Source organism: Cervus canadensis, chromosome 4 (assembly GCF_019320065.1).
Source record: "Cervus canadensis isolate Bull #8, Minnesota chromosome 4, ASM1932006v1, whole genome shotgun sequence".
NCBI lineage: Eukaryota > Metazoa > Chordata > Mammalia > Artiodactyla > Cervidae > Cervus > Cervus canadensis.
Window position 1 is genome coordinate 68,719,593 of NC_057389.1, and position 14,405 is coordinate 68,733,997.

The 14,405-nt window shown below is 54.3% G+C and overlaps 1 protein-coding gene and 1 non-coding gene across 3 annotated transcripts in view; both read left to right on the forward strand.

Annotated features, from left to right (window-relative positions):
- COL23A1 (collagen type XXIII alpha 1 chain) overlaps nucleotides 1–9,650 on the forward strand; it is a 376,188-nt gene extending 366,538 nt beyond the window's left edge. For both annotated transcript variants that reach the window (XM_043465726.1, XM_043465727.1), the window contains 10 exons: nucleotides 754–816; nucleotides 1,113–1,169; nucleotides 1,435–1,461; nucleotides 2,400–2,462; nucleotides 2,547–2,600; nucleotides 2,783–2,809; nucleotides 5,660–5,713; nucleotides 5,983–6,069; nucleotides 8,004–8,042; nucleotides 8,483–9,650. In XM_043465726.1, coding sequence (XP_043321661.1) covers nucleotides 754–816; nucleotides 1,113–1,169; nucleotides 1,435–1,461; nucleotides 2,400–2,462; nucleotides 2,547–2,600; nucleotides 2,783–2,809; nucleotides 5,660–5,713; nucleotides 5,983–6,069; nucleotides 8,004–8,042; nucleotides 8,483–8,485 — 474 coding nt within the window. In that variant the 3' untranslated portion in view covers nucleotides 8,486–9,650. The remainder of the gene's footprint in view (nucleotides 1–753; nucleotides 817–1,112; nucleotides 1,170–1,434; nucleotides 1,462–2,399; nucleotides 2,463–2,546; nucleotides 2,601–2,782; nucleotides 2,810–5,659; nucleotides 5,714–5,982; nucleotides 6,070–8,003; nucleotides 8,043–8,482) is intronic.
- A 290-nt stretch (nucleotides 9,651–9,940) lies between these two features.
- On the forward strand, nucleotides 9,941–10,012 carry TRNAE-UUC. The gene has a single exon. It is a non-coding gene; the product is annotated as a tRNA-Glu (tRNA).
- The last annotated feature ends 4,393 nt before the right edge of the window (nucleotides 10,013–14,405 follow it).

The following is a 14,405-nucleotide window of genomic DNA, read 5'->3' on the forward strand; positions in this document are numbered from 1 at the left end:
AATCCCCACTGCTACTTGCCCGATGTGAGGGTCCCAAGGTGAATGCATGCCCCCCACGGTGGCTGCCAGGGGCTGGGACTCTGCAATCCTAGTCTCAGCCCAGTCTCAGCCCCAGCCCACTGGGCCTTTGAAGAGAAGCGCTGGGATGCCCTGACTCGGAGCCCCCAGTTCCTCCCCTGCAGACAGACCTACCACTTACATCGAGAGGCCTCCTTAAGGTGAAATAAGGAGGCCCCGCTTAATGGCAGATGACTAGACGGGGAGCTCTGACAGCCCAAGTTTGCATCCTGCTCCATCTCACTGACTCTGGAACCCAGCACAAGTGACCTAACCTCCCTGGGCCTCAGTTTCCTCAGCTCTAAAATGGGAGCAATACCCTCCCCCTCCCACAAAGGGACACACAGCCAGGGCTGAGAATAGCGACCCACTGTCATCATCATTTTTATCATTGCTTTTGTCACGCGTGGCCAGATGCGAAGAGCTGCCACCACATCACGTCCATTGTCCATCCACGAGGCTCACTCGGCTAGAGAGCTGGTGCCAGGATTTGAACCCCGGGTCTTTGCTCCTAGAGCTCCTGGCTGCCCCACAGGAAGCAACTTATACTGCTGTTAAGATGCTGTCTGAATGCCCACTGATTTAGGGAAAGCTCCTGAAGATGCACTACTTGATGGAGGAAGGAAGGGGAGGTGCTGAGCCCAGTGGGTGGCAATTTTGGTGACAGAAAGGGCTCAAGGCCATCCTGTCCTGCAGGGTGCCAACGGCCCCAAGGGAGAGAAGGGAGAGTCGGCATCTGACAAGCTACAGGAGAGCCTGGTAAGGGGGCTGCTGAAGGTCTCTGCTGAGGGCTGGCTGGGGCCCTGAGCCTTGGGTCACAGGGCCACCTGGCCTGACCAAGCTCAGGGCAGTGGGGGAGGGGGAGGGGAGGCCTCAGGCCCATCTTGGGACCCAAGGCCAGCACTGGGCCTCCCACCACAGTGCCTCCTGGGGGCAGTGTGGAGCTCAGGGCCCAGCACCCAGGGAGTGCTCCTCCAATGTCCGATGAGCTCAAGTGTGGGTGAGTGAGGGGTGGTGGGGCAATGGACAACTAATCCACCTCTGACCCTTCCTAGGCCCAGATCATAGCAGAACCAGGGCCCCCAGGCCCTCCTGGTCCCCCAGGCCCCATGGTAAGAAAGTTTGGCTTGAAGCAGCTGGGATGTGGAGAGGGTGGCGGGCTTAGGCCCAGAGGACAACAGGATACCCCAGGGGGGAGGAGACACATCAAGGCAAGCCGAGCAGAGTCCAGGTCTGGGCTTGGGAGGCCAGAGTTCAGGGCTACAGGGCCAGTGAGTGGCCTGGAAGCTTCCGTGGCTGCTGCAAGAGGGCCTGGCTGGGAGGTCTGGACCCAGCCTCATGGCGTTTCTAATCTGGGGCTTTCTCGTCCTCCTCCAGGGCCTTCAGGGGATGCAGGGTCCCAAGGTGAGTTCTGAAACATGGATGAGAGCCCAGCCCCCTGCTTGCTGCAGGCTCACAGCCTGGCTGGTTCCCCCAAATTCTTGCTCATAGGCAAAGTGAAGGCCCTACACTCGGCCCCGGACCAGCCCCGCGTCTTCCCATGGCCTGGCCATTCCCAAGCCCCTGCCAGCGTCTTCAGAGCTGGTGCTCCCCAGCCCACACTCAGCCTCTCTGTTCCCTGCCCCCTCCCCTCTTCACCCCTCAAGCGCACATCTGTCTCTCAACTGCCCACAGCCTGGATACAAAGTCCTGGCTTTGGTGTATATTACATAACGTTGTGTCCTCTGCTCTCCAATTAAAACTGTGAGTGTGGTCTGCCCGTGTCCCTCACCCAGGGAGGCCAGCTGGCCTCACTGCATCTCCCTCGTTTACCCTGGGGGAGCCCACATCTCCGTACCCCCAGCTCAGAGGCCAAGCGGGGCCTCAGAGTCATGAAATCCCAGAGCTGAGTGGGGCCGAGCATGTAGCTTGAGCAGATGTGTGGCTTCTGGTTCTGTTTTATTCCGAGGCCTCCCCAGATCATGTTTAGAATAAACAGCTGCTGTCAGGGATGAGGTCCAAGACGGGGACTCAGAAACCCAGTGGCTGCTCAGCCCTGCCACTTCCTGCCTGTGCAAGTGGGCCTGTCCCTGCCCATCTCTGTACCTCTCTTTCCTCATCTGTGAAATGCATGTGACCATAACCCACCATCCAGGATTACTGAAAAAGCCCATGTGTAAGAAAAGATAAAACATGCACACCCACATTCTGATATTTGCACAAGAAGGAAGTCGGGGCTAGGCCTGTCAGAGCCTGGAGTCTGTCCCTCTGCCCTGCACACCTCACCTCCCGGTCAGGCCCCAGGCTTTCCTGTCCTGCCATCTCTCTGGCCCCCTTAACTGGTATTTCCCCTTTGCTTCCAGGGCTTGGATGGAGCAAAGGGAGAGAAGGGCTCGTCGGGTGAGAGAGGACCCAGCGGCCTGCCTGTGAGTGTCATGAGCCTTGATCATCCTTAGCGGGGCTAACTTCTGTAACAATCATGACTCTTGACACATTCCTTTTCCACCCAGGGGCCAGCTGGCCCACCAGGCCTTATTGGGCTGCCAGGAACCAAAGGAGAGAAGGTAACCACCTTCCTTTAATGCCCCCCAACTATGGTATCACTCAGTCCTGGGGGCTCAACCCCTGCGCTTCACTGGTCCCTGGGGCCAGAGTTCAGGTTCTGTGGACAATTCGCAGGACTGTGAATTGTGTTCCCAACACCTCCTTCTCAGCCTCCTCACATCTCCTCTTTGTCTCTTCTCAGGGCAGACCCGGGGAGCCAGGACTAGATGTAAGTAGCTCACCACCCACTGTGGCTGGGTCTCTCCCATGTGTAACTTTTGCCCTCATGCTGCCCATACAGAAACTTGATCTGGATGGCTTGGATGTGTCCCCATTCCCCATGGCTGGGACTACAACTGACTGGTTCCACCCATGTCCACAGTGCCAAATCCAATACATAGCCCAGAGTAGGTGCCTTCTTGATGGATGGATGGGTGGTTGAGTGGATGGTGGATGACGGATAGAGTAGGGAGGATGGGTGGGTGGAGGGATGGGTAGAGGAAGGATGGGTGGATGGTATGTAAATGAGTGATGGATGTAAGCGAATGATGGATGATGGATGGTGGATGGATGGATGATAGCTGGACAGATGACAGATCGAGGATGATCGAGGATGGAGAGTGGATCCATTGGAGTAGGGAGGTAGGAAGAGCAATGAGGAGCATGTTGCAATATCCTGGTGAGAGATGATAAGGCTTCAGCTATGGCAGTACTGCGAGAAGGAGGGGAGGAGAAGTATTAATCCAGTGTTGATTGGATCAAGTATCTTTTGGTTGCAAGAGACGGGAAACACAAGTTAAACTGGTTTAAACTAACTCATAACTGAAAAACCCATATGTGTGACGTATAGATCCAGGGCTCAAGTATGTCAACACACCCCAACCTCTATCCTCTCTTGTCTCTTCTTCCTCTTGAATCATTCGAATTTCCACCTGATGATGAGATGGAGCCAAGGACTCCAAACTTGCATCCCTCTAAGTCCAAATCCTGGAGAAAGGCATTTGCCTCACTCTCTACTCTTTGAGAAAAAAATCTCATCAACGGTCATCAGCCCCAGCTGGGCCAATGCTGAAGTGTCACTTGGCCATAAGAATGCGGTTCCCTAACTGGCCAGACCTGCTCATAATGCTCCATCCTGGATCTGGGGGTAGAGTTGGTGAATTGTGAGAAGGGAGAGTGGTTCCCAGGAAAATCAGATAGCTATTTCAAGGGAAATGGTGACCAGATGCAGGTAGGGCTGCAAGGACTCTGGTGCCTACCCTAAACTTTAGGGAGAAAGTGTCACCCTACACTCACCTGTTCTTCCTATTACAGACAGGAAGAGGAAGAACTCTAGGCTGAGTTTCTGACTGGAGGGTTCCATTGATGTTCCAGGAGAAGAAGACACTACTGAATCCAGCTCAGGCTGTGGACCCAGAGAGGCAGTAGTGGTGGAGAAAAGGGACTCTATGCCCCCAATACTGTGGCCACTGTGGTCCAGTGGTTAAGACTGCATACTTCAATCAGGGGGCAGGGGTTTGATCCTGATCCCTGGTCAGGGAACTAAGATCTCACATGCCACATGGTGAGGCCAGAGTAAAAAGTCAACCCACTCCAATGGGCCCAGCTGAAATGGGGAGTCTGCTTGGAAGCCTTTCCTGACCTCACACCTGGACAGAAGAGCCCCTCTTCCTGATACCCCATGGTGTCTGGTTCAGATCTCTATCACTGAGTATTGATCATCATCTTCTGCACCCCACTGCCCGTCATGTTAAGCTCTGTACCTTTGTACCTGCGGGGTTCTAACTTATGGAAGTGACTTAGTGATGACACAGGTCAAATGCCTTTGAAAGAAGAGCTTATTGCTTACAGTTCTCAAGGAAAGGGCATGCCCCACATGGGACCACATGGAGACATAGTAGTTTTGGTTGACAGGCGGAAAGGAGTGGGGGAGAAACTTAGGGCAGGGATTTTACTGGCATTTCTCTAGGGATAGCAAGGCAAAGCAGAGTCAACAGTTTAGGATTGGCTTGTTTGAATAATCCTGGCAGGCTTTGGGCTCTAAGGGTGGTCTCTAGTTGCCTGCTACCTGGCCCTGGGATGATTTGGGGCAGGGAAAATATTGACTTGGTATGTAAGTTAGATGGAGGAGGTTGTTCCAGGATTGGTTGGTTTACATCTGAAAAGCATGCTCCCTGCCTAGCTCTTTGCTATATCTAAGGGTTGGCTACCTCTAGGAGAGGCAGCCTCTCCCCAGCCAGCAAGATTTTGATGATATCAATACATCAGAAGATACAGAAAATAAACAGCATAATAAATATAAGAGTGTGCATGCTAAAGTTGCTTCAATCATGTCTGACTATTTGCGACCCCAGGGACTGTAACCCACCAGGCTTCTCTGTCCATGGGATTCTCTAGGCAAGAATACTGAAATAGGTTGCCATGCCCTTCTCCAGGGGATCTTCCCAATCCAGGGATCGAACCCAGGTCTCTTATGTCTCCTGTATTAGCAGACGGGTTCTTTACCACTAGTGCCGCCTAAGAGGGAACTCATCAAATCTGGTTTTCTGCCCTCAGCAGTCAGCCTAAAGCCCAATTCCTAGTGGATGCTTAGAAATGTTGACTGGGAAGAGGGAGAGATGAACAAATGAATGGATGGGTAGGTCGGTGCATAAGAGTTTCAGCCAAGCGCAGAGAACAGAGAGCACCATCTCTTGGCCTGCTAAAGATGGTGATATAAACTTCCATGGGCTTCCTGTGTCTCAGTCCCCAGCCGAGCCTGGGCTAGTGTCTGCTGCACCTGACTTGACCTAAAACAAAGCTCTTTGCTAGCAGTTCTGCCTGAGGGCTTCCACCCGGAAACAGCAGTGGTGTTCTACTTTGGAGGAAGCCGTGCCAGTGTCCTGAAACCAGGCTTTTCTCTGCATCATCCTCGTACCCAGCATCTGTGTCCCCTAGGAGCCAGGGATGGTCCAGCTTGTACCATGGATATGTGTGGAGGGAAGGGGCAGAGGTGGGTGAGAGAGGTAGAGAGATGAAGAGATAACCAGAGCACACCTCAAACTTCATTGTCAGGTTTAACCTTTAATCTTTTTGACAGGGTTTCCCTGGACCTCGAGGAGAAAAAGGAGACCGGAGTGAGCGTGGAGAGAAGGTGGGGGAGGTGGAGAGAAAGTGAGGGGCAGGAGGAGAGAAGGAGGGAGGCAAGCAAAGAGAAGGAGGGAGCAGGTGGAAAGGAAAGGACATGGAGGCAGGAAGCCAGCAGAGAGAAGGCGGGGGTGGGTGGGGAGAGGAAGGCTGGAGAGGCTGGTCTGTGGGCAGCAGGGCAGGGGGCTGCCGGCCCGAGGCCCATCTCTCTGAGGGACATTGGAGGCGCCCTGGGCCTGGCAGCCGCCATCACACCCCATCTTCCTTCTTGCCCAGGGGGATCGCGGTGTCCCGGGTCGGAAAGGAATGAAAGGCCAGAAGGGCGAGCCGGGACCCCCAGGCCTGGACCAGCCATGTCCTGTGGTACGTGTTGGTGAGACATAGGAGGCCCCAACCCAGGTCTTTGCAGTCCTCGGAGCTCAGCTGCAAGTCCCAGAGGCCCCGTGGGCCCTGCTCTGGGGTGTCCACACTGCTGGGGCTACCCTCTAATCTCTACCATCCCTCTCGCTCTGGTCGTAACCCCTCCATGGGCAAGGCCCAGGGACCCACCCCGTCTAGAAGATGGAAGCCCGGTCAAGGATGGAGTCTGATTGCCACGTCACTGCTCCTCTTTACTCAGCTTCCTTGGACCTAAAGGGAGAGGGAACCACCCTTCCCTCTCTGAGGGTCTGTCCTGTCCCAGAGGAGGCTTGTGCTGGTCTGGGTAGCTGCACATTCACCCGTTGCATCTCCTCCGCGTGTTCCAAAGCCCTTTCCCCTCACAGCCTTTCTCCTTTCCTGCTTTTTTACCACAGCTTCTTGTGGCCCCCCAGACCTGATATCTGAGATAACCAAAGTTTAGTCCTCCTCTTCTAGAAGGCAGGGAAGGTTTCCATGTCAAACTCTTCCAGTGGAACTCAGAAAAGACAGGAAAAACAACTGAGTTTCCATATTGAACCTCACCAGTTACTCACATCCCCCCATCTCTGCTGGGGTTGTGGGGAGGGGGGAGGAGCCATGTTGTGTATCCCCTTCCAGAGGGGCAGGGCCAGGGACCCCCAAAGTCCAATCTTCTGACCTCAAATGGGTCATTTAGCCCTCTGTTCCTTAGTCTCCTTATCCATGCAACGGGGGTTCTAATCCCTACCTCCAGATGGCTTGGAGGAGGCAATGGGAAAAAACAGGAAGAGCAGGGGGGAGGCAAGCGCACACTAAAAGGACCAGGGACAGCAGGGGGACAGGGCGGCCCAGGCCCCAAGCCCCAGGCCCTGGGTCAAGACTTCCCTCCAAGTCATTAAGCCTTTGTCTCTGAAACAGGAGAATCTTAAATGCCGAGGCAGGCGAGGGGCGCCAGGTTCCAGGGGCCTGGCCAGGGGCGGTGGAGCCTGCCCTGCGGTACGCAGCCTGGCCTGCTGTGTGCTGTGTGTTCTGCTGTGCTGGGCCTTCTTTGCTGCCTGTGCCCGCGGCCCTGCCCTGCCTTCCTTTCCATTCTGTCCCTCCTCCCCACTTCCCCTTGGGTCCCAGCCTCAGCCCCCAGGGATGCATGAGAGTGCTGGGGCGGGGCGGGGGGTGGTGGGCGTGCTCCCCCGTGTCCATGGTCTGCCTCTGTGCTTCAGAACAGAGTGAAGTCTTGTCCACTATGGCGTCCACCAGGGATGCTAGGCTGACTGACGGGTCAGCCTTGGTCCATCACCAGCTCTCCACCTCCAGGCCACCTGCTTGTGTCTGATGCCTCCAGACTATCCGCACTCCAACCACCCCCACACACACACACACCTCCCCACCCTACCCCAGTGTCCACCCTGACCTCAGCCCATCCTGTCTGCTACTCAGATCCAAACACAGGGACCAGGACAGGCCAAAAGGCAATCCCATTTCCTGGACTGTCCTTCAGATATTCTTGGACACATGTCTGAAAGCTCTCAGGACCACAGGGTGAGCTGCCAGAACCACCATCACAGCTGCCAGACAAAAAGACATACAGGTGCTCAGTGAGGCCAGGGCCAGGCCTGCTTCTGGCCTGGGGATGTCTAGCACGATGCCCTATACTCCGTGGTGTCCTGGTTCCGTCCACAGCTACTCGTGTCCCAGCAAAGTCCATGGGGGCATGCTTAGAAGAAGCACCAAGGGGGGCTATCATGTCCCATGACCTGACTACCCCGGTGGACAGGGCAGGCATTTAGGCCCTGCTTCAGTGGGGTCCAGTGGCCTCAGCTCCCTGGGCTGCAGCCAGCTCCTCCCGGGGCAGGAGTGTGTGGAGCACAGGGAGGTGCCGACCAGCCCTGCCTCCTTGTCACTGAAACCTTCTTCCTTTCCAGGGCCCCGATGGACTGCCTGTGCCTGGCTGCTGGCATAAGGTAACTTTCAGGGACGAGTCTCCAGGGCAAGCTAGGAGGAGTGGGGGAGCCAAGGGAACCCTGGGGCTGTGTGCCTGCCGCTCCCTACATCGTGAGGGAACAGCCAGGTCTCCCCGAGTGACCCTAGATTTGACTCTTCCATCGTGTGCCCCAAGGCCCGGGGTTGTGATCCTGGTGGTGAGCAAACCACCCTCTTGGTCATACAGGGCTCACTCAAGCCCTGGCCCAGCCAGGGCAAAGCCATCAGCCCCTGGGACTTTGTCCATACTGTCCCTCCCCCGCCCCAAGAGAGGGTGGAATTCAGGAGGTTGGGATGAGAGGACTGGGGGGCCATACCTCTTCCGGAGGAAATAGGCAGGACAGGGATACCCAGATCAGAGGCAGGGCTTCTGGGGCCCCCCAGTTCCCTCCTCACCTTTAGTCTTTCTCCCTTTTTCTAGTGATCCTGAGCACGCAGTTTACAACCTGTATAGATCCATATGGACATTTTTAATTTTTGTAAAAACAAAACAGTAATATATTGATCTTTTTTCACGGGATGCATCACCGATACCTTTTAACATCGGAGCCTTTTAACATCGGAGAGTGTGCCCAGCCTAGCCCCAGGACAATCAGTGTGTGAAGCTGGCAGGAAAGCGGACAGGCCCCCTGGGGGCGCTGTGTACTTCCGGGGCTCCCTCGGGGCTTGGCTTTCCCAGGAAGGAGATGAGATGAAGGTAAATTGCCTGGCTCAGGAGAGGCTGCAGAGAGGCCAGGTTGGGCTTTCGACCGAAAGCAGAGACTGAGAGCAGAGACTCCGGGTGTTTTGCTGCCCTGCAACAGCCTGCCCTCTGAAGCTCTGGAGACCCGGAGCCATGCCATCCACAAAGGCTCGTGGCATGAATAGCAGACACAACTGATCTTGGCCTCTCTGGCCTCTGCACTCAGCCACAGCCAGCTGCCCACCACTCTGGGCCCCCTTGGGCCCTGGCTTCACCAGGGCAGGACTCCCACCCAACACTCATAGCTGGAGCTGTGGGAAGCAACCTAAGCGGGCTGAGCTCCCATCGAGTGTCGCAGGCCTCAGGAACCAGCCTGCCTGCTGTGAGAACAGGTGTCCTCTGGCCAGGAGTGAAGGCCAGGCTCTGTGATCAGCACCACGTGGACCCGGCAGCAGGGAGCCCTGTGATCCTCGAAGGCGGAGGTCCCAGGCTGGAATGTCTACTGTTTCCTGTTTTTCACCGCACCCCCACCACATGAGGGACGTGATGGGATTGCCAGCCTGAGCAGATGGACCGCCAACTCAGAGTCTGGGCCTCGATGACCCCAAGTCTCCCCACCCAGGGGATCTCTGGTCAGCCTGCCAAAAATGGGTCCTCTGAGTGAGCTATGCAAATGAAAAGAGCCTCAGGGCTTCTTCCACGCCTGTCTGAGTAGGCAGCCTGTGCCCTCAGCCGGTGACGCTCTGAGAAGAGGTTCCCCCCCCTCTGACAAGGGGCCCCAGCCACCAGCTCCAGACCAACTAGTTGCCTCCCCTCTCTGTGTAGATGGATGTTGTTGTATGTAATAAATCACAAATGTGTGTCTGGGTATGTCTGTCCTTGCAGACTGCCCCTAGGGCCATCCCTAGGTGAGGTTTCAGCTTGGTCATTGCTGTGTGGGGAGGGATAAGAGAACTCTCCCTGGGCCAGAGCCACCTCCAGAAACCAGAATAAGTATTTCAGGCTCAAGGCAAAGATGGGGTTTGGAGTGAGGAAGACACAGACTCAAGGCCCAGCCCTGCTAACATACCAGCTGAGCCCTCTGTCCAGTCACCCATGTCACTGAGCCCCTGTGTGTTCTCTGATCTGATGAGCCATGACTACTGCATAACAAATCACCCCAAAATCTGTTGCCTTAAAATAATGATCCTTGGGAATTCCCTGGTGGTCCAGTGGTGAGGACTTGGCACTTTCACTGCTGAGGCCTGGGTTCAATTCCTGGTTGGGGATCTAAGATCCCGTAAGTCACGTAGCATGGCCAAAAACAAACAAACAAACCAAGAAAAAAAAAAAGATTCTTTCTATTTCCGTCTTATAGTTCTGGGAGTAATGGGCTCAATTCAGCAGCTGTCACTCAGGCTCTCCCACATCTGGTAGTTGATGTTGGCTGGCCTCTGATGGCCAGCACACCTCTGTGTGTTCTGGGCTTCCTCACCATAAGGCTGTTGGATTCCCAAGGTGAATGTCCCAGGCGGGCCAGATGGAGTCTGTGTCACCTTTTGCAACCAAGCCTCAGAAGTCATACGGTATTACTTCCTGCCAGAATCAGAGGTTCACCCTAATTCAAGGGAAAACTGTCGATGTCATATTTTAAAGAGAAAATGTGGGATAGGAGATCTTGTTTCAGCCATCTTAGAAAATTCTACATCCCAATTGGTCCTTAATCCTGAGAGAGGGGTCCAGCAAGTGTACCCATTTCTCAAGTGGCAAAACCAGGCACATGACGGGGCCTGCCATGATGGTATCCCAGCCTTCTCCCTCCAAGAACTGAGGCCTAAGGAGGCCATGGTATGAGCAGTACCCTCAGGCCCCACCATGTAGCCTCCTAACTAACAAAACAGGTCCAACCACATGCTGGCTGAGGAGAAGGAATAAGTCAAATCTCTGCCCCTGCTTCCCTCAGTTGCTGGGAATAAATGGCAGGCCATGCTGCTCAGCCAGTCGTGTGGGTCACCAGGGAAGTCAGTAACATGAAAACACAGAGGGGCTGTGATGACTGACGGAGACCATTGGACATCCAGGTGTCCTTTGGAGCTCCAGCATCACTGCACACATCTCTGTCAGTCATCCCTCCAGTATTCTTGGGCTTCCCTGGTGGCTCAGACAGTAAAAAAATCTGCCTACAATGAGGGAGACCTGGATTCGATCCCTGAGTTGAGAAGATCCCCTGGAGGAAAGCATGGCAACCCACTCCAGTGTTCTTGCCTGGAGAATCCCATGGACAGAGGAGCCTGGCTGGCTACAGTCCATGGGGTCACAAAGAGTTGGACACGACTAAGCGATTAAACACAGTATAGCACACCACCCAGGTAACTCACTGGATCCCCTCACCAACCTGTAAAGGGCGTATGTGGTTGGTATCACTATTTCTGCCTTACATGTGGGGAAAGTGGGGTTCCAAGGAGTTAGTCCCCTACCCAGGGATGCACAGTCAGGACGCGGTAGCAGGCTTGGGGCATCAAACCAAGGTTCTTGGATGTCTTCCAGTTTCTTTCCAAAACTGTTTGGCAGAGCATGGAGTCTATGGGGAGCACCATGATGCTGGGTGGGCAGAACCTCATGAGAGTAGAAGCCACATGTTCCCCCTTCCCCACATACCTGGCGGGTGGGGGGGGTGGGGGGCCGGAGGTGGGGGGTCTTTCCTGCTCTTTTGGGCAGGACAGGGCCATTCATGGTCCATTGCTGCCCTCTTCTGGCCTTGTGCTGTATATTCTCAGGTTTTGCAAACTTCAAAATGGAGAGGCTGCAGAGTCCTCCAAGAGCTTGGGGTAGGGGCAACAGACTATACAAGAGTGATTGACTTGCTGCGGTCCCAGCAGAGACACAAGGAGCATGCTGCCTTAAAACTGAGGCTTTAGGACTGGGGACCTCATGTTCCCCTGCCAAGAAGGGCAGCTGTGCCTCCAACTACCCCTTCCAAAAGCAAAAGAACACATTTTTGGAGCCCCACTGTGTGCCATAGCATATAAACTAGTCACAAAAACGACTTCCCCCTTTTGCAGATGAAGCTGAGGCCAGAGAGGAGTGGGCTTACCCCAGTCTCCGTCCTCCTGATCCCTAGAATACTACCAGAAATGCATGGTTTGCTTTTGGTTACCACAATGATTGGGGGACACTCCTGGCATTAGTGGGTAGGGCCAGGCACATCAAACATCTGAAATGCAAGGGACAGTCCGGCCCATTGATGAACCATCTCAGTGAGAATGCCAATGCTGCCTGCGTTGAGAAACACATGCCCTAGCTTCAAATCTTAACCCAGCTACTTCCTCTCTTTCCCTGCCCCACTGGCCTCCAATGCCACCTCAAAGGTCGGACATGAGAGAATGGGCACAGGAGTGCTTAGTATGGGGCCAGAGGAAGAAAAGAGTGGGCTTTTCTGAGCAGGAAGAGGGGAGGCTTCCTGGTGTTGTCCTGCCCCTCTTGTAGATACTTTCAGCCCAGGAAATGGCCAGTCCTGGTCTGACTTCCACCCTCCTGATTCTGGACATCCCAGGAGTGGGTGAGATGTGAGCTGGGCCTGATTGTGGCCTTCTCGCCCTCTTCCTCAAAGCTGGAAAAGTTCCTGAGGTAACCTGACTTCTCTGAGCTGTCCTGAGTCACAAGACAGGCTTATGTTTGGGCTCAAGACAGGGCCAAAGACAGGCCCTCACAAGACTCTCAGACTCCCTCTGCCACACAAACACGTACACACTAGCATACTCCTGCCAACCCGCTAAGTCGCTTCAGTTGTGTCTCTGCAACCCCATGGACTGTAGCCCACAGGCTCCTCTATCCATGGGATTCTCCAGGGAAGAATACTGGAGTAGGTTCTCATGCCCTCTTCCAGGGACATCTTCCCAACCCAGGGATCAAACCCACTTCTTTTATGTCTCCTGTATCAGCAGGTGGGTTCTTTACCACTAGCACCACTTGGGAAGCCCACAAGCATACACATTACATATACAAAGCTGGAACTGCATGATGTACAGACATCTATGGGTCTCTCTACCAAAGAAGAGGATCAGATCCATTGAGAAAACCAGTGACCACATTTCACATACAGGGAGGGGGGTTTGGCCCTCAGAAAAAAAGTACACGCCATAAGCAAACTTCCTTGGTTAATCTGGGAGGAATTTTTTTCAAGAATCATACCTAAAGTTTAATTCAGCTTTACATTTAAAAGTAAGAAACTTCATTCTGTGTGTGAATATGAAAAAGTTCTGGAGATGGATGGTGGTCCTGGATGCACCTGAGTGTATGCCGTTAATGCCATTGAACTTGTACACTTAAAAATGTTAAAATGGGGACTTCTCTGGTGGCCGAATGGTTAGAATCTACCTTCCACCACAAGAGATGCGGGTTCGATCCCTGGTGGGAGAACTAAGATCCTGCATGCCACAGGGCAACTAAGCCCTCACGCCTCAACTAGAGAGCCTGTGTGCTGCAACTAAGACCCAACATAGCCAAAAATAAAATATTTTTTAAATGTTAAAATGGTAAATTTTGTTGTGTATATGTTACCACAATAATGAAACTCCAAATATTCTTTAATAAATGCTTTAAGTAGGAATTCCTTGGCAGTCCACTGGTTAGGACTCAGCACTTCACTGCTGGGACCCAAGTTCAAGCTCTGGTTGGGGAAATAAGATCCCACAAGCTGCACAGTTCAGCCAAAAAAAAAAAAAAAAGCTTTAAGTCTTGGAGAAGAAATGAAGAAATCAGCAATGAGGGGGTGAAGCAGAAGGCTGAGACTTGTGAAGAGGTGACAAGAAGGACAGCAGGAGCCTCCCCTTTCTCCAGCCTGCTCAGGCCACCCAGCTCAGGCTGCAGCCTCCTGCCCTGGTTCTAGGCTTCACCAGGGCAGAAAGTTCCCGGAGGGGATATCTCTCTGTATCCTGCTTTCCAGTATCTTAGGGGCGTTCTCCTCTCACTCCCTGGAGTTGGGAGTCCAGCCTCCGCTTCACTCTTGCTAAGTGTTTAAGAACAGCCGTTTCCCTGTCTGAGCCTGCGTGTCCTGGCCGTGCATAAGGCTCAAGAGGCCTCCTACCTCTCCTTCCACCTAAACACTGTAAGATTCTCACAGTGGTTCTATAGCTCGGGTTCACCCTGCCTGGATTCCAGCAGGAGCCCCAGAGGTCACACCCAGGACCTCCTCGGCCAGCCCCAGCAAGTGGCCCTGTGCTCTCCTTCTGCCCTTTCTGCTGCTCCTTCACAGGGCTGTTCAGTGGCGCCCTTTCCGCTGCTCCTTCACAGGGCTGTTCAGCGGCGCCCTTTCCGCTGCTCCTGGACTTCGCCTGCCTTGAGACCCGAACCAGGCCGGGTGCCTGTCACACGTTCCCAGGGCAAGCTTACGGCGCATCCCATTTTATGCTCGGGGAGGGAAGGCAACTCAAGGACTGAGCCTGAGGCCCCAGGTGAGGCCTCTCGAAGCGCAGAGCCCCCTCGGGTGCAGGCGCAGCGGCGGGATCACCGAGGTACACTTCCCGAGGAAGGAAACCACAGCGGTCGGGAGGGCGAGGTCAGTGATTTGGTGATTTGTCCGGAAACCAAAGCTGGGGCAGCACTAGGCAAGGCGAGCACAAACCCGGCTTCCGCTCGGCACTGTCTATGGAACTTCGCTGGGGTGAGGAGCCCACCAGACTCT